General features: G+C 37.6%; 1 protein-coding gene across 1 annotated transcript; it reads right to left on the minus strand.

Moving 5' to 3' along the window:
- Positions 1-101: 101 nt before the first annotated feature.
- On the minus strand, positions 102-21,819 carry CIBAR1 (CBY1 interacting BAR domain containing 1). The gene is made up of 9 exons (XM_026099711.2): positions 21,708-21,819; positions 20,854-21,088; positions 19,046-19,114; positions 14,002-14,103; positions 11,627-11,632; positions 9,778-9,882; positions 8,577-8,690; positions 6,903-7,022; positions 102-943 (listed from the first exon to the last, which is right to left on the minus strand). The coding sequence occupies exons 1-9, from the start codon at positions 21,737-21,739 to the stop codon at positions 830-832; spliced, it is 897 nt and encodes a 298-aa protein (XP_025955496.2). The 5' UTR covers positions 21,740-21,819; the 3' UTR covers positions 102-829.
- Positions 21,820-26,033: the final 4,214 nt, after the last annotated feature.

A 26,033-nucleotide genomic window follows, 5' to 3' on the forward strand; every position in this document is an offset into this window, starting at 1 on the left:
AACTTACACTCAAAATGTGTGATTTCTTATGTGCTTGATAGAATTGGTAACTGAATCAACCAATTTAGTCAATCATGTAAACTTCAAATGTATATAAAATGTCAGTTAGTAAAATTAATTTTATTACGAAGGCACTTTTATTTAAAAGCAAAGCAGTATGAAAAGTAGATGTTGGGTCAGACCCTTGTATTTTTGTTAATGCTTCATTCTATACATGTAAAGGAATCAATTAAAAATCAGCTCAGTCAAGCCTGAGGAAAACAAAAATGAGAAAACAGTATGTATCACTCTGCCTTCTGTCAGCCACAGTAGATAACGAAATGTAGCAGGATTGCTGCTGTGATGGATTTCTTGAGTACTACAGTTACTTTATGATGTAGAACAACCAGTATGGCAGGTATAGCTAGAAGGCAACCCAAGAAGTGTGTGTGTATAGAGAATAAGGTAATATATTGGCAAAGTGACAAGCAGACTCCTACATTCATAACTGCTTGTCAGCTTAGTGCAGTTTTTGGACACTGTTCACCATGAAAGTTTATGTAAACATGACTGCAGTATAACATCTATGCAAATCTAACATAGAATTCTATTTAAATGTTTCATATTCTGTGTACTGAAATTGTCCATTTTCAGCAGATTCATTTCCATTCTTCAAAACCGATCATTTGTAATCTGTAGAACACAGTGTACTATTAGTACCAAGCTCTTGCTCCTGTTGGAATTTTAAAAATACAACCTCAGTGAAAATTTTCATTTATACATCCAAAGCTGTTAAGTCTCTTTTTTTCTTTTCCTATCAATTAAAAACCGCTGACTTAGAACAGTTTTGTTATCTCTCTTCCTTAGTAGCATCTAATTCCTCATCATCATCTTCCTCTTCTTCATCCTCCTCCTCCTCCTCCTCCTCTTCTTCATCTTTTCTTAGTCGACTGCTGGAAATCTGCTAAAACCACAATCCAAAAAATGTAAATTAAGTATGTTTGTTTTCTTGGAAGAAGACTTTTCTGTGAGCATTCGACATCTAAGCACTTGTAGGTTGTTCCTGTATTTTCTTTTTTTTGGGGGGGGGGGGAGGGAGGAGGGAAAGGGGAGGAGAGCAGGGTTTATCAAATGCTTACTCCTTCATCTTCTAGCACAGAACAGAAATACAGAAAATGAATTTTTAAAATCTAAAAAAGCCACACACCGTTCTGAGAGCTATTATATAAAAGGAAAACTATGTACTGATTGAGTTAATGTTAAAAATCAACGTTGCATAAGCCAGGTACTTTGTGGGTTGGCAGTTTAGATAACAGGCTGAAGATGAGTGTCAGGGAATAATCTTGAAGACGCTGAGCTTTTTCAGTTAAATGAAAAACCCAACGCTATGCTACTTTAAGCTGTTTTCAAAACAGCTTAAATGTGACAAACTTTAGTAGCAGATTCTTGATTTATGTATGAACTTTCCCTGCCCATTAGTGCTTGCCCTTCAGAGTGATACCTTAGTCCTTTTTCAGTTCATCAAATGTTATACATGAGAAGTGGCTGCTCCCAGGCTTTCATCTCACCTGACAAATTCAGCCATCTATACTTCCTTTTTTCTAATGAGTGGTCAATCTAACTCCTATTGAAGAGGTATTCTTCACAGAAGCTGGAACATTTAGAACTTTAAACAGAATATAGGGCTTTTTTTCTGAAAAAGGAACATCAAACCATACAAAAATAGAGATCTAAGTCATTTGGCATGCTTCTGAAAAATGATTTTAGGTTCAGCAGTTCTCTGAAGGCATCTGCAACTCCCATTTATCTCATAAACATCAAACTAATTTCCCATTTGTTTCTTTAACTGTAGCTTAAACTTATTTTCGTATATAGCATAGTGCAGTGTAATGAACTCTATGAGCCACAGTGATCAAAATGAGGCTATTTTTGTATTCGTTTTTAGGGGTGGAGGGGGAGCATATTTCGCAGGACCTTTTCTTATTCACAGAAAAGTTGCGTGTGAACAGCTCCCATCTCATCCTGTTGCAAGTGATCCTGCATCATTTAATTAACACTTCTTGAAGGTAGCTTCCATGTTGGTCTCTGCACTTATTTATGGCCAGTTGGTCCATTTGTTCTTGGGTCAACACTGTTTAATTCAAGTAATTTTTCTTTCTTTATATTTACAGAGTATCCATTAAAGGGGAATATGATTGTTAATTAAGCAAAGCTTTAGTTTTCCACTGAAAATAAAATTTTCTTTTGTAAATATAAAAAGCAAAGAGAAAGATATGAAAAGCAATATCTATAGATACAAACAGATACAAAACATAACACATTTATCATTCTAAGACTTGGATTTAGTTTGGGTGTTATTTTTCTTTTTAAAGCCTTTTCAGTTCAAGGCTGATTTTCCATCAATCCAAGTAAAATGACTGTCTGCCACTTACAGTGCTTATTAGAAGCTCTACTAATACAAAGAACTGTTATAGGAAAGTAACAAGAAATAACATTGTTTAATGAAATTCAGTTTCCTTGCTGCATAATGAAAACTTTTTCAGATGGTATTTATTCAGTTGAGAAGTTCCCCAATAATCCTAAATTCAAAAAACTTTATGGCTTATCCTCACAAATACATTATCATATCTATTATATCTTTATCATATCCTATATTATCATTATCATATGGCCACTGCAGCAAATATTCTATGTGTGGGTAGGGCGAGTAGTGGATTTGATGCTACACACATACCATTTGAGAAGGCATCGCACATATCATTTAAGATACTTATTGTGTGTTATGTAGTGCAACAATTCTACTAAAATGCTGTAACCCAGCCTTGCAGAATAGTATTTCCTTTGGCTGCCAGTAATGAATAGAGTTCTTTGTGCCCTAAAAAAAAGCTGTCTCTTACTTTCCATCATTTACAAAACTTGGTTCTTTTTACAGTGGTATGAATATGACACTTTGGAATAGTACTTAGAGAGGAAATGCTTCACAGATTAGTCTAGTGATTATGTATGCATTACATACCATGTTTGCAAGTGTTCTAATTTACAGTGTGCTCAGGAAATTGCTAAATTTTCAGTTATGCTTCCTCACATGTGAGTTTTCTCACATGTGCTGATAGCTGTAGACTTAAGTACTGAAGACAAAGCTTGCCTTTTTTATAATCCCCTATTTTAAAAGTCCTTAGAAGCTGGTTATTAAACTCTGACTTTGAGATTTCATAATTTACATGGACTATATAGCTGAGCACCAGCTATGTAGAACAGTAACACAGTTTTATTGTGTGTACATAAAGCAAACTGTAATCATTGAAATAACAGAACTAGAAAAATCCTTAGCGTTGTTGATGCTGTCATATTTAAAGGCAGTTTGATCTCAGGCAACACAGATAATTGAGCTTGGTGCAAATACTAACTTAGCTGAAAATCTCCAAACATAACAGAAAATGAAGTTAATCATTGGATGAAACTGGGTTAGCTTTGGGCTAAGTGCCTAAAAAAGCAATCCTTTATTCTTCTGTGAAAGAAAAAGAGACAGCAACACCGATTTGTAATTGGAGAAATGGGAGTACCGCAGATTGAGCCTGTTAAGGTAGCTTCATTTCAATCGATGGACTATTTTTCAAGTGTTTTCCATTTAAAAGCATCTGAACTTCTTAAGTAGAGCTTGAGTCACATTTTTGAATAAAAGATTCCTCTTCCTCTTTTCTGGAACAAGAGGTGCTGTTTGGGGTTTAAGGCTTTTTCTGCTCACTAGTCAAGTACCTTTGCCCAAGGTGTAGATTAAATAAATACTATCACTGGTGGAAGTGAGGTGGCTGTAAGATGGCTAATCTAAGAACTAGATTGCATCAAAGTAAGGAAAGTGATAAAGGAAATTAGGCATTCAAATACCTGTTACTTTGCCATAAAGCTAAAGTATACCAGTATTTTACTTACATTACTTAATGCTGAAAAATAATTTGATCTTAAGAAGATAGTGCTATCTGATAATTTGTTGCTTCTTATCATAAGCATTTTCATGTGAAAACAAATTCTCTAAGCTTTGCATGACTGTCCTTGCTCAGGCTGTTTAGTTGCATGTTCTACAGAAAGGATGGCAATCTGGCTATTTCAGACAGGTGGAGGAATCTGCAGTAAGTCTGTCTCCCTTAAGCCACGCTCTCCTTCTGTCTTATACAGTGGGCAGTGCTGGAATACCTGGCTGCATGCAGTTTCAGCTGTGATGCTCTAGGACTTTGCTGTCCTACAAGGGCAAGTGCAAAACAGCTGGCTATAGGAAATGCATGTGGATAAAAAGTGTGTAGTTTACCTTGATCTAAAATGCCTGCAAAAGTTTGGAAAATGCAATTCTCCTCTGCTGTAATTTTGGCTAAATACAGCATACCAATCTGAATCAGTAAAATGAAACACCAAAGATAAATTGCCAAGTAAACAAAAGGCAAAATGCAGGAATTTGCTAAGAATTGTCATGAAAACTTGCATAGATTTTCAGCATTTGTGTAAAATTAAATATCTGCAAATTTCATGTTTAAAAAACAAAATCTTCAAACCCACAAAAAGCTATTCCACCTCTTTTCTGCCCTGTGATTCTCTTCTGCAGACATAGATCATAGCAAATTAAGGTGACAACTATCTTGAAATGTGTAACACTTTCCCTCTAGGTCTAGATGACTCCCTTCTCACACATTCTAATACGAGGTTAAGAGAACATTAACATCCAAAATGTATAGCCAAAAGAGAGGCCTAGGAGAAGAGTACAATAAACTTGTAAATTAGCCAAAATGGAATTCTCTGCCACCTCTGGGAGAAATCTCGGTGTCATACATTCAGATTCCTGTTTTTTTACAAAGTCCAAAAAATATGGCTATCTGTGGTGCCTCAAAGTAACTTATAGATACTACTACCTTTGATACTGTTTTACAGCACTACAGGGTGTTCTCAAAGCAGGTAATAACCAGCTTTCTCTGATGTTCAAAAATGAATTGATAAACATTTCCTCAAATAGGTAACAGCAATATTGTATCACTCACCAGATCATGACCCTAGTGCACAATCTCTTTCCACATTGTCTCTTCTGTCAGCCTGAACAGGTGGACTGTCATTAATCTCAGTTAATTCTTTGAATGACAGAACCTAATAAAGCTGCTTTTTCAGAGGTAGCCTGTCTGGATGCCTTTTTTTTCTTTTAAATCAACCACAACAGTCTACCTAGGACTGACTTGGCATCTTATTCCTAGACTGTGAAGTAGGCATATCTCTGTTTACCAGAGGGAAACAGCTGAGCTCTTTATGAATTTGTAGAGTTGCAACATATATTTTAGAGGGAAGAAATTGGACACTTCACAGTAGCTGTCCTAGATTGTCTTCAGGCAGTGTGTCTGAAGTAAAGGAAATTGTCCCTTGAATACCTTTCAGGTAGCCAAATTTTACCTTTATGACAAGATAGCTTCACTGGCTGGCATAAATAAAAAGCCTAGAAGAAAACTAGGAGGGATCTCACATATGAAAAATGAGTCATAAATGATGTAGGTGTGGTTTTAAGGACTTTTTATTCTAAACAAAAAAAAACTTTTATGTTCTTGGAATGCTGCACTCAGTACTTCAAGAGATACCCAGTCCTGAATAATAGTGTCCTGCCATTTTGATATATTGTACCACAGTGAATTGAACTAAACCTTTCTGAGAAAGGCTTGCATTCATTATCAGAATTCTGATAGTGTTCTGAGAATGAATGATCTGGCTTTGAATTTAGGGCACCCTACAGTTTCATAATTTGGCTTTGGACCCCAACAGTGCCCTTTATCATGACTTCATAGAACAACATGCTATACATCTGAACATCTCAGTGCATGGATCTTCATTTTATGGGGGGTTTATTAGCTTTCTGTTTATTTATGGTATTTGTTCTTTCATCAAAAATAACTTTGGTGGTATTTAACTGAAATTCAGTATTTCTAGATTTTTAGCAACTAGCGTTTTCTTGATTAGTTACAGTCAAGGAAGCCAGCACTTGAACCTGAAATTTACTCGTCTGACTGTGAGGATGGGCAGCTTATGCAAAGTCAAGGTTTGTCTTCATACACTTAAGCATTGGATTCTTTCATCTTTTGAAATGGAATGAATCATGCTTTCAGCAACAGAATAACTCAACTGCAATGGTCCACTATGACTTGTGAGCAGAGAAGGGGTAATGCTACGTGTGAAGTCAAGAAAACTAACTTTTTAGTATGACAAACAATGTGTGACTGCACCCAAGGCAGAAAGGTGGGATGCCTACATTTTAAATTTGGGCATCTTTGTCTTTACCTGATACACTAGTAAGAATCATCTTACTTACTGGATTAAGACTATAGTAAAGAAAAATAGTTCAGCCATTTTGAGATAATGTCGGCAAGCTTACTGCTGCAAACAAGTCAAAGGCTTTTGCAAGGCAGCTGGTTCAAAAGCTGTGGCACTTACTCCAGCTGATTCACCTCTTAGCATTCTCCCTTTCCTCACCTGCTCTGAATTTGTGGAGCATAAAGGGAAGGATATAGGTCATTGTTTTGCTAGAAAGTATTGGTAGTCTGAGCTGTGCAGCTGGTGGTTCCTGTGGCTAAGACTATGCAAAGGTTAAATAATGTCATTTCAGTTTCTAAGAAGTTCCTAGTGTTCATCTGCTCTGCAAGAACCCATAATTTGTTACTGAAGGAAATTACATCACTGGAAATGGCAGTCTTCAAAACTAAATAATGCTGCTTGGAAAGCTAATATTGGTCTGCATTATTAAAAGCTTAACAGGATCTCTAGAGGCTTGGAAGTCCCTTTACCTCTTGTATCTGTCCTAAACTGACTAAAGATAGTGGACTTGTGTACATTTACATTAGCTAAGGCTCTGTTTACAACATTCTTTTCATACTGTGATCTGGCATTTAATTTTTCTTTCTTACCTGTAGCATCCTCAAGGAAGATTTTGAGGAACCAGTTCTTTGCAAGGGGGACTTTGAATTTGCACGAACTATATCTAAGCGAGATTGATAGTCAGGTGGATAGAGTGAGCTCCGAAAAACCTGTTTGGATGAGAAAAGCTGTGATTTTGGTGCAATGATACAGCTTGCAAGCTAACAGTTGGCAAGACTAAAGCCCTCTAACAAAAATGCAGCATTGGTCATAGGAGTGATTTACAGGTGGGAATCCGCAGTGGTTATCTGGGGTCTTGGCACACACTGTGTGCGGTATGAGGCAGGCCTCGCCTAGATGTGCAGATGAGTTTCAGGCTGAGCTAGAGATAGCAACCCCAGCTAGAGGTGACAACACCCGGGCAGGCTCTCCATTTTTGGAGGAGGTGAATTGCTCTGCCCTTTCACCAGCAAATCCTTGCTGCCAATCACAGTTGCATCACAAGAATTTCATCTGAAATGCTCAAGAGACATGTGCAGCTCAAGAACAATTTGGGAAAAGCCTTAGAATACGGGGGAAATGTAGCCTTCATTGTATTTACTAGTTCTTTTCATTAATCAAACAGTAATTTATAGGACTAGCAGCCTGGTACTGAAAACAGTAAAACTATTGAGGCGAGAATTTTTTTATTAAACTGAAGGAAGATGGAAGAATTATGGCCAGTCAGTATTTTTATGGGAAGTAAATGTTGTCAAATTAACAGGAGGTATTAAGTGAGATTAGAAATTTGGTTGCAAGAGATAAACCCCTGACTTAGAGGGGTTTTTTTTTGATTCAGTGATGCATGATTTTTTAATTATGAAACTAGAATAATATAACGTTGACATGGCACAGTTTAAACAAAGTTAAAAAACCCGAAAACTATTGAGTCTTAAATGTGACCGTCACTGAAGAATCATGATTTTACATATGTTTCAATGACTGAATACTGCCATCCTTAGTCCTATACAATGTCATGGAAAAAATAAAATTAGTACTGGTAAGATTTACAAAATCCCGAAATATTGGAAATGATCTAATTTCCTTGACAAACTGAATACACGCACACAGTATCCATTTAAATAATAGTAAGTTTAAAGGTCCAATATCCAGAATAATTCTCAAGAGTAAAGGTGACTTGAAGGCAAACTGTAACTTTCACATGTCAAAAAAATTGGTAACAAATGTGTCTTCACTTTAGCAGCAGCCTTATAAACAATATCTGAAGGATGAAAAAAACAAAATTCAGAATAGAAAAAAAATACAGATTTTTAATGGAGTAATTAGTGTTTAGAACATCTTATCAGAGTAATGATAAGATTCTCTCTTACTGTGCATCTTTACAGCAAGATTCACTGCAGAGGTAATCCTAGAAGGTGTCCTTTAATAACTGTAATTGAACTTGGCTTGGAGTGGTAATTAATTTAGGAAAAGTCTCTTATCTGTATTTTCTACAAAAGTTTAGATAGTCACTGCTGTTCTCATCTACTTTTAAAATCTCTGAGCTTATAAACCTGTATGTTCTGTAAACTCCTTGTTGGAATGGTGCAAGAAGGGCTCAATGTAAAATTATAGTTTGTTCTGCTCACCTCATTTTTTGCCTGGAACATGTGTAGCTCAAGAATATGGAAAAAAATGACTTTATGTAATAAATAAATTGAAAAGTAAATTTTAATTACTCTCACCTCTAAATCTTCATTTTCGTCAATATTCTGGATATTTTGGTAGGCAGCAGTATAAATCTCTAAAGCTTTCCCATGGAATAACATTTCAATGGTTATAAATTCAGAAAATATGTTCTAAAAGCAAATGAAAACAAAGGTTTTCTTAATGCAGTAAAGTACATTTCTGTTTCAAATAGAAGAGCTTACTGAATTGTGTGTGTGATATTTTTATGATACTAGGTTTTGTGCATTTGTATTTTTTGTAGCAAGAAGTCAGACCTGAATTTTAGAAATCAAATAAAATGCTGGTTGGGCTGTCATTTATCCAGTTGTCATTTCATACTAAATTTTAAGTAAACACTTGAAAAGCAAAGAGGACACTCATTAGGAGTAAATAAAAGGAGATCACAAAATCTATTTGCAAAACTATTCACTGCCTTTTGCTTTAGTGATAGCAACTTTTAACTTGTTTGGAACAAATTATCTGTAAATTCTAAACATATATGTAATTTAGAAATAATTATATATTATAATAATTTTTATATATATAAAAAAATCCTTCCCTTTACAATGATATCTCCTAAACTCACACAATCTTATTCATGTTCCATCAAATACTGGTGGGTTTGTTTGTTTTTTAACTCATTTTAATTCATTCATATTTATTTTCCTTTTTTTTCTTAATAAAACGTATTTCACTTTCAGCAATTTATAGTTAAATATGAGATTACGTAATTCAAACCATTCTCATTTGCTGTAGTCTTTGGGACTTAAGCAATCACTAAACATTTGACACTTTCTGCACAAGTAAGACTTAACTGCAGTAACCTGACCAAATCACGGATGCAAACATGGATGGTTATATTGTTTACTTATCACTATTACTGTTCATTTTACTGATTTAATGCACACATCATTCCACTAACAAATGCAGCTACTAGCAAAGCAGAACACAGCAACTGTTGGACACTGCAGATGCTAAACAATCTAATCCAGGAAAATCTTGAAGCTGATGAAACTGTAAGGATAATTAATTCATTTTGTAATTGCATGCAATTTCATGATCTTTTGATTATGAAATGCTTGTGAATATCACATGATTTATATTTACATAGACTTAACTAAATGCTAAGTTATGCTAATCTTGCCAAAGAGTAACTATAGTAATTTTAAGATGCAAGATGAAATGTGACATCATACACTGAAATGTGAGCACACATACTTTTATGTCCTTTATTTTCTGTTTCTCGAAATTATCAATGGTTTCCTCTAATTGCCGAGTTGTACGAGTTGCATCCAGTGAAGCTCTCTGCAATTCACTTTCAGCCTGATAAAATAAAACAAAGGTGAAATCACTCCTGTATTTGATACATACAAAGTTATTTGCTATAGTTACTATGAAAACCTTTAAATTTGGATTTTCAAAATATTACATATCTGGATTACCATATCTGCAGATTTGGTTATAGCTTAAAAAAGAAATAAAGATGCCTTCTCTACTGTCATGACTTCAGCAGGAAACAGGAAAAATGACTAGCTCCAGCCACGAGGGAAGGTCCCGCTGCCCCAATCCATTTTCTGCAGTGCTCACCTGCTAATTCTATTAAGCCATCCCTGACACTTACCTGACTACACAGTGACAGGGTTCAGGGAATTAACCATGCAGATGGGTTTACTCTTCAAAAAAGTTAATAGTTTTCTAGAGCTGTTATAAAGGAGAGGGCAGGAATACACAGGGCAGAGTGGTGGATGAGAGACTAAAACCACCCTTTCTTTTTGAGTGTAGATTAACTCACTGTAGAACAAATCTTTTCCAGTGCTGAACTTGGTCTTACTAAGTTTTTGTAGACTATTTAAACAGTCAGTGGAGCAGCAGCTGGAACTAATGCACTTTGCTGATAAGCATCAATAGACTAGAGAGTCAGTATCATTTTCAGATCCAAAAATGTTTCAGCTATTTTATAAAAACATTTTAAAACACTTATTTTATAAAAAATGGAATATCTTTAGCAGGACACTGGGAAAAAGACACATCAACCAATCCCCAATACATAAATGCTGACACACTTTTTCTTACTCTGTTACTATAAAAAGCATTTTAGACATGTATTTTGACACAGTTATTAACTATATAAAAAACCACACAGTTCCATTTAAATAAAGATCTTGAAGCTATTTTGGTTAAGAACTGTGTACTCTTACAAATATGTAAGAGTTTGCACTTGAAGACTGCAACATTTGGGTCTTCAGTATTTTCCATAAAACACCAGTGAAAAATTGCAGTGAAAATTAGCCAGGACAGTCTTTACTGACAAGCTCTGTTAGCAAGTATCTTCAGGAATCTATTCTGTCCTGGAATCTGAAAATGGTGTATGCATCAAGCAATTGTATCCTATGATCAAGATGCTGGATTCTTCCTATTTCTCCAACACTGCAGCTTAGAGAGGAACTTCTTTACAAGTGCTATGGCAGGGAAGCACACACCATGGGCCCAGTTCCCATGACCTAATTTTTAGTGTTGTCTCTTGGAACCTAATGCATAATGTGTACTCCGTTGTTTCTTTTCCTTTAATTAAAATCAGTTAACCTTCTATTACAGGATTGTCAACTTGAAATCTAATCTACTTACAAAAAAAAGTTTAAAGTTTGCATAGACACAATTCTGCCATTACTGGGTAAACAAAATTAGTAGTGATCTGAAGTATTAAATTTGGTTGTGATCATTTCCCTTTCTTGACTTTTCTCCATAGACAGGAGGGAAACAGACTAAGACAAGACATTTTGTATATTCTCAATTATAACAATCATTTGCTCTTTTTAAATGAAAGCAGCTGTTATGTATAAGCAGTCATTACACATGCAAATACTGTATGTTATTTCTGTGATAATGAAATGTATCTTCTTGATCCATCTTAAGTAGACTGGGCAGATTTTGCATGCTGATGCTTTGGGAAAGGAATTTTGTTTGCTGTAGAGTGAAATGTTTAAACTTGCAGAACTTGCACAGTTTGCAGAATAGCAGTTTGAAATTAAAGATTTCATTCTGATGTTTTCTCTTTTGGAATACCCACCTGTGACTGGAAATATATGTAAAGGAAAAATGGCAAAATAACAATCAATATTCATTATCAAAATAGCTATTCCCATATCCATCTTAATATATTGTGAAGTATTTACTTCAGATATTTGAAAACTTATGTATATTTAGAGGCTGCTATTACTAAGGTGTCCAAAACTTCCTGTTGTAGGATGTTATTTACAATTTATTATAACTTCGTCAGAATTTGAGCATTCAGGCTGAAATATTTCATGACAGGTGTTTGTCTTGGACTGAGAGTATGCCTATTTTTTTTTTAATTCAGACAACCTAGGTATGCTACTTCGGAAAATGTGTTTTCATTTTAGAAAAGTCTGATAAGGTTTTCTTTGCAAAGCTCTACTACCCCCTCTTTTTGTAATATGGACTTGAAATGTGGGAATGAGTACAGATCTTCTGCTAAATATGGCCCAAGCTGTTAACTGCTGATATGTCACAACTGCACATGAACAACAGAACCAAGGCCGGAGCCTAACAGCTACGCTGTCATCAATGAACGTGGTCAAGCCTCTCTCAGACCTACAAAGCTTACCCATGTACACCCTCCAAAAGCAAATGAACACATTCCAGCCCAGCTCAGATAAATTAAATGTTCCATCTCTGGGAATGGGGTCAGGTATAGGAGCTAAGCTTGCATCTAATATCTTGCACCTAACACCTGTTCTGAATGTTACTTTAGCTGGGACTCGGGCAGCGTGGACGAGAAGCTGACCAAAGTGCCATAAAGTAAAGGCTAGACGGTAGACACTGTGCAGGGCATCAGTAAAGAATATGGGACAAGACGCTATACCCAAAAAGAAATGTGACCTCTTTTCAGCCTACAAATGCTCAAATGCACTGTTCCCACCTCCCAGCAGAATTTCTTTACCACAAGGTCTGACATGTAAGTTACTCTACTGAGGCGTTCCTTTCTATACCAGTGCAAAGGGTGTTTTATAGTGCTTGATCTTTTCCTGGCCCAGGGAAGCCAAAGTTACACAATGGGTTCCTGCTCCCTATACTATTTTTGCACTTTGTTTTGATCACTTTAAAATACAAGCGTATAGCATTTGGTGCCTTTGGGCACATGCAAAAGTAGACTCTACTGAGATTTAATAACTATTCAGGCAAAGCCTTGAGTACAGAAAACACAGGTGTTGTAAGAAACTACGCTACGGAAGGATATTTGGGAGCAGCTTAGCAAAGAGACAAGAGAGAACAAGCTAAGTGCCAGCAATATATCTATAAAATCAACTGGGAATTACTGGGGGGGGGGGGGGGGAAGCGGAAGGGTGAGGAGGGAAGGGCACAGTCTTCCTTTAGGGAGAATAGCTTAGTGTTATTATTTACTCCTTTAATTCTAATAAAGGAGAACTCTGCATCACAGCTCAAGTTCCAACCCTAAGGCTGATATCTGTGTGTCTTCATTACACAAGGAACACTAATTAGTCATCCCTTGATTTAACTGATTTGATTAGTACTACATACGAATTCTTTGGCAGAGACAAAAATCGAATGTAATTCTCTGGGTGACATTTCATCGTCATAGCCATTTTGTCTCTTTGTGAAGTCCCATGCCCCAATCACTGTATTTGCTTCTCATTTCTGAAATAAAGTTGATGAGATACTGCAGACTGCGTTGCTTCACTACACAGTCCTGAGTCCAACTCCAGAATGCAAGAAAAAACAAACAGTACACAACCATTAACATAATATATGGTGCAAAGGGACTAAACTAAGACTGCCTTGACGACCTTTAATCTGACATTTCCTAGATTCTGATTGCTTCAGAATTTGAAACTTTTATGCGATTTTAATGGAAATTCTGTGGTGGTTTAATTTTTTCCTGTAATACAGAATAGCATCCTATGGAAAGTCACTGGCCTTTTGGGAGAAAGAGTAGTCTGGTGGAGTATTCTGCTAACAGTCTTGCAACTTTTCCTGTCACACTTCATCTCATAGTTGGAGGAAATTCACACCCCATGTAGGTAAAAGGAAGAATGATAACTACCAAAATGACAGAAAAACAACAAAAGAAAAAAATCTACAGAAATAGAAAAGGAGGTGTCTGATTAAACTTGTTTTCAAAACCCTCTAATATCCTAGATGCAATGTATGCCTAACTGTCTTTCCTATACATATCACATACTTTACAGTTTCTTTTCAGTCAGAAAAGGAGTAGGTAATAAAGCAGCTATTATAAGCTATAACTCATTATTACAAACCCTGAAAGAATGTAATGGACACAAAATGAACATAGAAAAGAGCCCTGAAAAGAATATTCCTTTCATATTACTTTCTAAACACCATGTTTTTAATTCCTGGGAAATTTTAAAAATATTTTTTATAGTCACTAGAATCAGAGGATACGATAATGTGTCGATCTGATGGATTCCGCTGACGTGTCTTTTCCAGTTGAGATAATTGCTTGGCTTCTCGATTCTTTGCTGTTAAGGTTGCTTTAAGATCGTCCTGGAAATAAAATGTTTTGGACATATTTGAAATCAATCTAGGATAATATGAAATGTGCTTTTCTTCATGTATGGATTACCTAGAAAACGAACAAAGCTTCTGCTTTAAACAAAACCAGATTTTACTGATCTTATCCTGTTAAATGATCTCCTGAAAGAGAAGTCAATGGGGACTGATAGAGTTTAGCACTTTGCACAACTCTCTGTATCACACACTGTATTTTAAAATGTGAAAAAAAAAAAGAAAGAAAGAAAACAGCTTTTCAAGAAAAGTGCAGTAGATGGTTAAAAGCTGAGATACCAAAACTGGTAACTGGACAGCCCCATTCTGGCTTAGCAATGGAATAAAGGTGGCATTTAGAACTAGACAGCAACATATAACAAATCGTTTAAAAAAAAGAAATCCAGCAGTGAGTATAAAATAGAAGTTATAAAGAACAGAAAACTGGTACACAAATCTTAAGACATTAGAGAAAATCCATGACTGAAAGGGTTATAGATAGTAAAGAGCTTAAACAGATTTGGAACAAGGCACATCCTAGTAATGATGTAGTTGGAGAAGATGAATCTGTTTACACACAGTTCACAAATTCTTGTTCATATTATAAAACTGCATTTTGTAAATACTTTGGAGTACCTGAGATCTTAAATTTGCTGTCAGATATCACTCCATTGCTCCTGGTATGCAAGATGTCATTAATTTTGATGGCTCCTATTTAAAGGAGCAGTACTTTAAGGCAAGTATAAATAAAACCCAAAGTCTAAGCAAATTTAACTGAGGCAGGAATTGAGCATACATTTCAAACCATCATTTCCTCTAAAACAAACAAACAAAAAAACCCCACAAAACAGTTCCCATTTATCTAACACTCTAGAAAGACAAGTGGAATAAAGATATTAAAAACTATCATCTCAGCAACTGCCTGTGCTCTTTCTCTGGGCTTCAGAATTTTAACATAGTTTTAGGTCTCCTTCACTTGGCCCAGAAAGACATGAAATCAAGAGTGTCTCTTCCCAAGTCCTAGCATCCTATGACCACATCACAAGCCAGTCACACAAACACAGGCCTAACAAGTTTCAAAGTGCTTGGTGTTTCTCCAAAAATGAGTTTGTAAATGAGCTCACATCAAAATAGGAAGTTTCTTTGTTTCTATCCTTATTGGTTTCATGCCCTTGTATATGTGACTGTCATTGTGCTTTGTCTTTAGAGACACAGAACTTGTTTCTAATAACGAAACCAACTATATTGTTAGCCTATCACAACTAATATTGCATTGCATCTTTTCTTCCAAAAGAAAAGTTACACTATCTTTACTGCCATCTAAAAGACTGCTGGAAGAGGGTTTTCTTCTCTATGAAAGCTGTGCAGGTACAAGAAAAGGAATAATAAAAAACCAAACTTTTTTAATGCTTTATATTTTTAATTTTTAATTCAAGCTACAGAAAGGGAACAGGCAAAAATAGATTTTTTTTCCCCATAGAACAAAGCAGTTTTATATATAATGGTCACAGCTGAATGTTCAGTGTTATAAAATGACGGGGCCCCATTAACAGCACTGACTTTCTAGGCTCATTTGAAACAGCTGATCAGAATTAACACTGTGGCTTAAAGGGTTCTGATCTCCATCCACAGAATACTTTAGAATCCTGAGGACACCATTAAAAAGTTACCATAATAAAATACAGTACTTTTTCCAGCACATGGTGGCTTTGGAAATCTCTACAAGGACTGCATTGTTCCTTTCTCTACTTCTGTTCTCTGTAGCAACAACAGCCATCAAACATAGTTTTCTGTGCTAGCTAAAGGCTCACAGAAAGTTTTGGTGCTGCTGTGGTTACAGTGATAGAGCTGTACACAAGTTTTGGATGTACAAAGATAGGGTACAGAGAAGACATACATATTCCATCCAGACTGTTGAAAAAATGAAAAAGGTGTAGAAAGAGCCATAAAGAAATTTCAAAAACTGGGGAAAACACCATCATCATGAAAGAACTGAGTCTAAACTGAAAAGAATGAGAAATATTTTGACTAACATCTAAATACCTTTGCTAAGAGAAGGTATGATATCATACATCTCTTTAATCTCACAGGGAAAGTGCATAACAAGAACCAGAGATTAGGCACTGAAGCTAGACAGATTCAAATTATAAATCTTTCATTTAAAGCCAACAACGCAAGCAACCCCACTGAGATCAACTAACCACTGGAACAAACCACCACAAACAATTCTACGTTCTCTTCCAGTGTCTTCAGTCAAGACTGGATGCATTTTTGGAAAATATGCTTTAATTAAATCCAAGGAGTAATTGGATGGAATGCAATAGCCTGTGAGATATAAAGGACATGTATGGAGAATATTAAATTGCTCGTAGTCCCTCTTGCTTTAAGCTACGGATTTCTTAAAGTCACATATAAGAACTCTGCTCAACCATCTAATTCCAGAGTGTTCAGAAGTACAGCTATTGTCTGCCTGCCAGGCAAGGAGCTGGTAAATCCTCATCACTGCACTGTTACCTGCTTCAATCATGGACACATTAACCCAAACCAGTCCTTTCCTCTACATGTGAATCACCTTAGTTTTATGATGTCCTGTTCTATATGAAGAAAAGAAATAGAAACAGAGTTGCCAAAAAGCAGAAAATGGAGGCTGACATACAGAAAAATGAAACAGAAATAAATCCTAAAATGCTACACTGACACTGCATTACAGGACAAGAATACCATACTAGCGTCCACTGAGGCTGTGAATTCCTGCCCAAAGGAGCTATTCAGCATGGTAAACCATCTAATCAATCCTGCTCAGATCAAACCAGGACATGCGACCTGAAAACATTTTTATTGCATTAACAGATAAAGGACAAACATCCATTCTTATTGACCTCGGCCTCTTTAAAACATTTAGTATCACAGGACATTGATCTCTTACTTGAAGGAAATAGCAACAATTCTTTTTACATACAGCACTAAAACAGTGAATCTGTTCCAGGATGTACACAAACTAAGTAGTAAGTACATCCCCTTTATAAAAAGTGCTATAAGACAGATTCTGTCTGGTTTTACTTAATACAGTTAATGTAGTTACTAGGTAAAGTGGTCCTACAGCTACAGCCCTGCGCCAGCTTTTCACAAGGCGACACAGCTTCCTATTTTCACTGAGCATGGCCCAGTGTTTGGAAACGATAAATGAAGACCAGGCAGCTGAAGTTTTAACCAAAGCTTATGGTAGCAGGCAGAAAAAAAAAAATCATTTAGTGTTCAACATCTTTAGTGAAGTCTGTCCTAGTTCAAAGGTCCATTGCTGATATAGTTAATCCTATCTACAGCTTAGGAATACTCCAGAACCCCTCACTATAGCTAGGAAAAATACCACGTAACAGTTTCTAGAATTGTAAATGGCATAGACAGTGGAGACGCCATTCGTTCTTGCAAACGATGACCTGGCTTCAGTGACTTCTGTCCTCAGCACTTACTGGCTATCAGTGGCAATGCAGCACATCTCAAGACAGAACCTCCAGAGTTTTGGAAGGCCCAAGCACAACTGCAGCGTTACATATTATATTATTATATTATATACTATATTATTATATACTATTATGTTATTATTATACTTGTCTTCCACCCTCAATGTTTACATCCTATAGAATACCCAGCCAAGTTCAAGGTTTCAGCAATTGGGTTTCAGAGTGACTATTAAAATACTATATTCTAAGATAGAGACTCTAGTCTACAACTTTGCTTTCAGGACACGACGAGGCATTCAACAGTAAGAATGAAGCTCATTTGTGCAGGACACAGAACTTTCCTATAATACAGTCCAAGACAATAGAAGAATGATCCCTTATATAAGCTAAGGACTACCACAAGTATTACCAGTCAAGTGCAAGATGTATTTCCTTCTTCATGATTTCTTTTACAACCAAGTGGGATAGCTATACATTAATTGCCAAGCATTTTACTTGCTTCCTTACTACGCTGAAATGATGCATGAATAAAAATATATGAAAAATACTAGTTTTTGAGGTGCAATGCCAAAAAGCGCTCAGATAAAACCACGATGAACGCAATGTCAGATTTTGTATGAAGAATGCTATCAAATATCGATCCTTTCACTCTTCTATTTATATAGGTTATGATACAGATATGTCAATTACAGATTTGAGTTTACCAGATGAAAGTAATCTCTATATAATATATGCAGTATGTCAGTATTACAAAGAGCTTACTTTCATCCTATAAACAAAGATCTGTTTAATAAAATTTACTTGCTCAAGGAAAACTAGCTATTCCTCCTGAAGGAAGAAAAAAAAAAAAATCACAGGTATTTTTGCGGGAGCATTTCAAACCACTATACATACTGTTTCCAGAATACAGTGGAAGAAGAGTAATTGTGTATCTTCAGACCATCCTTACGACTTTTCAGTTCATTCAGACCACTATCCATTTACCAGCTTCAAAACAGGCTTTTCTACATTATGAGCTACAATGTAGAAACTGAGCTTCACTTTGCAATTCTAAGTTTGAAACACTGTCATTAAAGGCAGTGTATAGATGACTAAAAAACAAAAGCATTACAAGTACATTCACCTTTTGGAACTCTAAATAACAAAAAAAAAACAAAACGGACAAACACAGACACTGCTCATAAAGAAAACATCCTTCACCTGAATTTGTACTATCCAGAAAGTTTTACGTTATCCACAAGGCATTTTTTTAAGCTTTTGTTTGTGCTCCCAGAGTCTGAATATCCATTTTGTTCACACCAAAACTACTTCCTCCAACTCATATATAGCTCCAGCTGAGATGTATTTTTACATAAATTTTTAGTGGCATTGATTATTGCAATAAGAAAAATCACAACCAATTTTCCTGCAAAACAGAAATTTTTAACTGAGTGGCTAGAACACCACAATGTACTTTGTGAGAAAATACACATTTAACTTACTCTTTTAAGTTTTACTATGGTCCCATAACTTTTCAGAGGTTCGACAACTTTGGCTTCAAGCCTTTCAACCTACAAAAGAAATCACAAGGTCACTAAAGTCATCTGCACCTCTGGTGCATATAAACAGAAAACAGTGGGAAGGGAGGTTTAAGAAGTACTGCCAAAAACAGAATCAGTGAGTCATTTATATTTTGAGGAGTTAAAATCAATTTCTAGAAGAATTCCTCTTATTTCAGTGGCAATACACAAGGATAAATAAAACGTGGAAATTCTAACAACTGAGTACTGAATAAAATCAACACTGCATCTCGTGTCTATAGTTTTCTATCCTAAAAAGTTAAAAATAAATGTTTTTGCTTTAAACTTGTTGCTACATTATAGACTGAAACATCTTTGCTGTCAAATACGCTGTAAGAAATGCAACAGTTTTGTTCTTAAGGCTAATGAAAACAGCACTGGAGGTACTGAAAATATTACAAATATTTACAAGTTGCATAAAACAAATCAATGCTCTCATAGATGAGTTCATCTAAATTTTTGTTTTGGTTCTCTTGAAATTACAGATTCATAGTTCAAAGGTGAAAAAGGAGCAAGAGATCACGCAGTATGATTTCCCGTGTATCTTATGCCATAATATAAATTTATTCTATTAATATACAGATAAATTGCTATTATATCAATAGAAGCATAATGACCTGTGTGCAGCTCTGTGGGAGTCAGGTGTATAAAAGCCTATGAAAATCCCACAATCCACATCCTTGGATTTCTTATTAGTTTTTAAAAATCTGGCCCTAAATACACAGCGAAAGATCCATGTGTATTTTTGTGTTTTCAGAATGCTCTACTTAGTAAGGAAGACTAGATACCTCATAGATTAACTTCTTTTAAAGGTGCTAATTTTTCTCCTTTGTTAATACATAAAGATGACTTAGAATATTTCCTTTTAAAAAAATCCTATTGGAAAACATCAAGAAAATCAAGTACATTAATCTCTTTTTTAATTATAATGCTTCTTAGCTTCTCAAAACCATGCGTGGATGTTTTCTATGCCCTACTGAAAGAAAAAATATGTACTCCAAAAACTGGTTTGAGTACATGTGAACCAATTACAATAAAAAACCTCAACATTTAAAATTTTGAATCATATGTTACAATTTGAATGGACACAGATCTACAGCTGGCATAAACACCTGTGTTTGTGCTCTCACAAATCTAGCAGAAATAAGACTATACTTTCACACCTGGTCCAAAGCAAGTATATACTTTGAGGTGTCCTAGATTAATAAATGTTGAAACGCAGCCTTACAGAGGCCTACAGTGGTCCCCGACAGCACCACAGACGGGCTATCGAAGAGCCCAGTGAGGGATTCCAGTCAGTATTCTCTTCCACGCTGTTTCTGGTAACACGCTGAACAAAAGGAAAATGACTGATTTTACCTCCGTTACTGCTGGACAACTCAAATCACAAAATGTGAAAGATTTTATTAACCATAAGCCATAATTCAAAATCTAACAATTCTTTTTGTTTTGCTCTGCAAAAGGCTTGCTGTCTCAAATTCTCCCAGCATTCACATGGATAGCTTCACTGATCCAGTACTACTAATGACAAGCAGTTTTCACCAAAGTTTTTAGCAGAGTAAACTATGAATGCTTTGGGAGCCTCCCGTGGTGTGCCACTAATACATTTAAAAGTGCTTTCTCTCTGGTCTTCTTAAGATTACAGAGTATATTTTCCCCCCTTTTAATCACAAATGAGTAACTGAAAAGTTCAGCTGGCAAACATCACATGTGCAGCTTTAATCTTGTACCTCTGCCTGGCGATAATCCTGAAGTCTGGAAAATTCATCTGCAAAGTTTTTCAGTCCAACTTTTAAGTTTGGTGTCTCCGTGGCGGCATATGCATATATTTCATTTACTAGAAGATCTGCTTTGTCTCGTAGCCTGGCAGTCTTACGTACATATCCAGCAAATATTTGGCACAATTCACCAAAATGCTTTTCCACATTTGAAACGGCATCTCGTATTTGTCTAGTCTGATTGTCCCTAGATACCAAAGGAAAGTAAGTGAAAGTTAAGATGGGGAAGATGTACAGAATAAAAAAACCTATGATCATACCACAGAAAATTTGTGATCGAGACACCTCCATTCAGTGTCGATCAGAAATCTGCTCTTACAAAGATAATGTTGTAACAGTCTGATGTAGTTTGTGCTCAGGGATGAACTAATAATAATAATAAAAAAACAGAAAGCCTGGAAAAGTTTTGCTGCCTTTACACCAGCGACCACCACGCTCCGGAGCGCTCTACAGCCGGGCGGCTGGGGCAGCCTCCCCGCCAGCCCCGGCAGCTGCTGGGCTCCGCGACCGGGCGGCGCGGCGGGGCCCGGCCCGGCCCGGCCTTCCTCCGGCGGCGGCGGCGGCGGCGGCGACAGGGCCCCGCACCAGCCCCGGGCCCCGCGGCAGGTCCGCAACGGGCGCCGAGGCGCGGCAGCCCCGCAGCCCGCCGCAGGGCCCCGACCCTTCCCCTCCTCAGCGCCCCGCACGGCGGCAGCAGCCAGCCAGCCAGCCCGCTCGCCCGCCCCCCCTCCGCCCCGCACGGGCCACACGGCCGCCGGCTGCCCCTCACGGCCCGTCCCCGCACCGTCCCGCCGCGCCGCCGTTACCTGGCGTCCAGCCCGCGGCCCAGCATCATCATGGCGGCGGCGGCCGGCGGGGAGGAGGCGGCGCGCGGCCCGTTGCCATGGGCACCAAGCACCGCCCCTCACCGCCCCCCACCCCCCCCCGGCCCCGCCGCTGGCGGCCCGGCCCGGCGGCCCGGCCTGGCGCCCCTGCCGCTGGGGGAGCAGCGGGTGCGTGTCCCGGCCCCGCTGTGCCCGGCAGCGCGTGGCCGCGCAGCGCCGGGGCCTGGCGCTGCTCGGGAGCGGCGAGGGCCGCCCGGTCCTCCAAACCGCCCCCCGGGAGAGCCCCTGGGCCGGGCAGCGCTGCCGGGGAAAGCGGCAGCCCGTGTGCCGGGACGGGGCGGCCCGGGCCGGAGCGCCGGGCAGCGCGAGGGGGGGCTTTGGGTTCGGTTAGGCTGAAGTTTTAATTAAACTGAAGCAAAGTATCTTTTAAATGGAATCTAAACAGTTGTTTGCATCAGCTAAGCTAAACAGTGGTGTCATTTTTCTCTGAGAATAGCTTACAAAATCAGTGGTAAAACTCACCCCAAAGGTTTGCTATGTTTAAGGTCTTGAGAGCGTGATAAATATAACCTTAAAATATCCTTCGGAGGACCCGTGGGTGAGGTGTCAGCTGTTACCTCAACGTCCTACTTTCCTGCTTTCACTTACAGCCTGGAGATGAGAAACTCTAAGGTTTATTGATTAATCAACACACTATTAATAATCAAATCAATCAGCTAAATGACCAATAAACTAATAATCACATTGCTGTTATTAATTTACAATTTTATCATTCTTCATAGTGCTGTAATCACTATGTTACAGTTTATCACTCTTAAGGCTTATTAGTTATACAGAGCTGCTGCTGAATTACAGTTCTCCCACCTTCCTCTGCCATCTCACTCTGCTTATTAGGGTGCAACTGTATCCATCGCGCTCTGTCCTCCCACACCAAGGGTTTTGGACATCGACCTGGTGGCGGCTCCTGTGGCTTGTTCAAGGAGGTTCCCTGCAGCATCCCAGTGGGCTTGGATCCGCAGGTCGGCTTTGCGACAGTCCCTAGGTATCCGCACTCCTGCTGTCAGAAGAGCAATCCTCTCTTGTTTACTGACTAATTTTGTAGTTTATTCTCCATTTTTTTCTGTCACTTGACCTTCTTTTTCACTGTGCTTGTGCTTCCCTTTTTCTGCCAAATCTCCTCCCAAATAAATAACCTGCCCATAATTATTTTTCCCGTATTTCTTGGTTTCGCTACATCTATACCCAAATTTGGTGGGTTTGATACTGTTAGCAGGGCAATTTTGGCTTTCCTACTGATATGATTACCTAGGTACTGGTGGTCTTGCGAAGTTCTGTTCCCCCAAAGTCCCCCCAGTTCCCCTTCTGTTACCTGGTTCGTGCTGGATACAGATCCTTTATCTTGCAGCATCCCTTAGACATATCACTCTACTTCAGCCTTGGTTCCTTTACCTAGTTACAGTTAAGTTTAAGCACTTTACCCTATGTGCAAGCAGTCAACTTACCAGAGCAAGGCTCATCCTGTTACATGTTTTTGCCACTCTGTTTTTGTGCACCCACAGCATCCTGGTCTTAAGTGCTTAATCACAACTCATTGGCTTTGACATGTTCTTTTGGTCAGTCTCCTGGTTTTCTGCAGAGGTCCTGTCTTTTATGAGGCCTGGTACTCCAGCGGCACCTCTTGTTCACAAATTCTAACCTGGCTCTGTATCCTCAGGAGCCCAAAAAGTAGAAAACATCTGTTCTGCTATGAGTGCGTTTAAACACGTTCACCCAGGAAAACCAAAGCAAAGCAAGTATTAGAACACCAAGAAGTTCTTACAGAGTGAAGTGCTGTTGTATGAGGTGCTGTATAAACATTGTAAGAAGTATGAAGTTACTTGCTTCAAATTATGAGTCAATGAGAGACAGACACTGATGTTTTGACACTTAATTAGAGGGTAAAGTACTTTGAAAATCGGGAAAAGTTACTTGTGAATGAAATCAAAAAAGGAGTTGTCATTGGAACAAGACACAAAAGAGCAATGACAGCTAACCTTCAACTATTACAAGCTGAACCTACTTCAGTCCTGAAAACCTTTGCACAGACATTTAGAAAACTTAACTTGTATATACTGGTTTCACACATGGTTTGACTTGATAGTTCTTAATATGATACAACAGATAGTCCTGGAATATATGGCCCGCAAGCTTCAACTGCGCATAAAAAGTTGAAAAGAATTATTATAATGTCATGTGTGGCCTGCTGAAATTTTGAGTCATTGCAGAATGCATAAGAGCACAGGCTGCATAAATCATGGAGTGGAAAAATATTTTTATACTATGATTTAGAAATAATTACGGGGAATTATGTTGAAAGTAATGCCAAATTTCCTGCTCATTACCTCTAAGCAAGTTTCCAGAAAAACATACTAAAGATGATGATGTCACAAATGACAACTTCTGCCCATGACATCCTATAAAAGATACTTCTAGCTTTTCTAGAGGCTGAAGATAAGAAAGGTCTGAAATATCCAATTGACAGTGCTTTCCAATATTCTTCCAGAACATAAGGAACTAGCAGGGTTCATGATTAGGTCTATTTATTTTGTGAAACTGGTTTCAGAAATGGTCACACCCAGAAATCTCAGTGGGACTTTACCCAAAAAGAGCGTCCTCCTGACTTAAATGAACTTGAGTGAATTCTCAGCAATGTTATACTGAACAACAGTATAACACTCCAGCAATTTTCAGCAGCAGTGAAGTGAATTGTCTGTCATTGCTGGGTGAAAAAAATGTGATATGCCTGAGTCTGTGGCAACTTCAGGCACACAAATTGGGATAGAATTTATACTGCAATATTTAGGGATCACTTTAGCATTGGTAAGGTAGAGCCATCTTTCTGAACTGGAATTTAGCGTTTCATCAATGGGTTTATCCTGGATATATGTGTAAAATACAAACAGAATATTCAGTCACTTTCATTTAAAATTAATTTATATTGCATATAGAATATAGTGATTACAAACTGATTCATAGAGGTCCAGAGGTCCATCTTTGCAGAAGAGCTTATGCAGTTAAGTCCCTGTATATAATTGGTCGGTTGCACATATGTTAGTGTGACAACTTCTTTTGGCCTAGCGTGTTTTGTAACTTCGGAATGCTCCCATTCCAGTCATAGTTTGCAGAATATATTTTACAATCTTTGAACCTTGTTATAATTCTCTATTTTCACCTATACCTATGCTATCCAATCCTATTATAGATGTATAGAAAGGCAATCACTGTAGACCTTGGATGTCAAACAATATTAATTTTAATGTAAGAGTTTAGCTCACAGTGGAATGGAGATTGTTCTTTGAGATTTAATAATTTCTACATTTTTTTTATTCCAGTGTTTCCCCTCTTTCTTCATTTCACTTCTTTGAGTCTGCAGTTCCCTCACTTAATACAGGAACTAGACCTGTTCCTGTTCCTATCTCTGTTTTTTCTCAAGATTAAGAGACATTTTCTGGGAACAGTTGTTCCCCAATGCACACGTCTCCAATACCAAGTTCGGGATATCTTAATTAAAAATCAGTTAGTTTGTTAGAGGGAAAAAATTGACAACATAATTAAAAAACAGTAAAACATCATTTCCTCAGGCTAATACCCGTAGGCAGGTATAACCTTCTGTCATCCATTTTGTCAGTATTGGTTAGAGCATATAAGCCTCATGATGATTTATGCATTTGCTTGCTGTGTTCTTCGTTCTTTTTTAATTGCGCTTTGGCCACTGTCAGAGTTAGGATACTGGGCTAACAAGATGTTTCAGTACAGACACTTGTATGCTTTTATGTTCTCATGTTCTTTATAAGCTAAGAAGAGTTTGGTTGTTTGGTTCCTTACTTCCCTTTGTGAATGTATTTCTGCTTCTGTGCTTTTCTTTATGCAAATGGTGGATTCAAAGGTGAAATGCAAAATACACCTGGGACATGTTGCTATACAAACTTTTTGATGTTTCTTGTTTTCAGTGGCCTGTGAGAAAGTAGTTTTTTTACTCAGTCTTATTGTTTATATCATCTACATTTTCAGACTTGTTTCTCTAAGATTTGCTTTTCTGTAGTAAGACTGTATTTCCTTGAGTTGGTCACCCAGTCTAGCTAATCCACATGGTTTCTGATTCATCCCTAAGACCTACTGCTCAGATATTGACAGATGAACATGTTCTTTGTTGACACTGTTCTATGTTTGATACGCTGTTTAAAGTATACGTTTGTTGTGATGCAGATTGTGATCTCGGTTACATACGGTAATGACTGATTCATGGGTCAGAGAAGGCATTGTGAAACA

Source organism: Dromaius novaehollandiae, chromosome 2 (assembly GCF_036370855.1).
Source record: "Dromaius novaehollandiae isolate bDroNov1 chromosome 2, bDroNov1.hap1, whole genome shotgun sequence".
NCBI lineage: Eukaryota > Metazoa > Chordata > Aves > Casuariiformes > Dromaiidae > Dromaius > Dromaius novaehollandiae.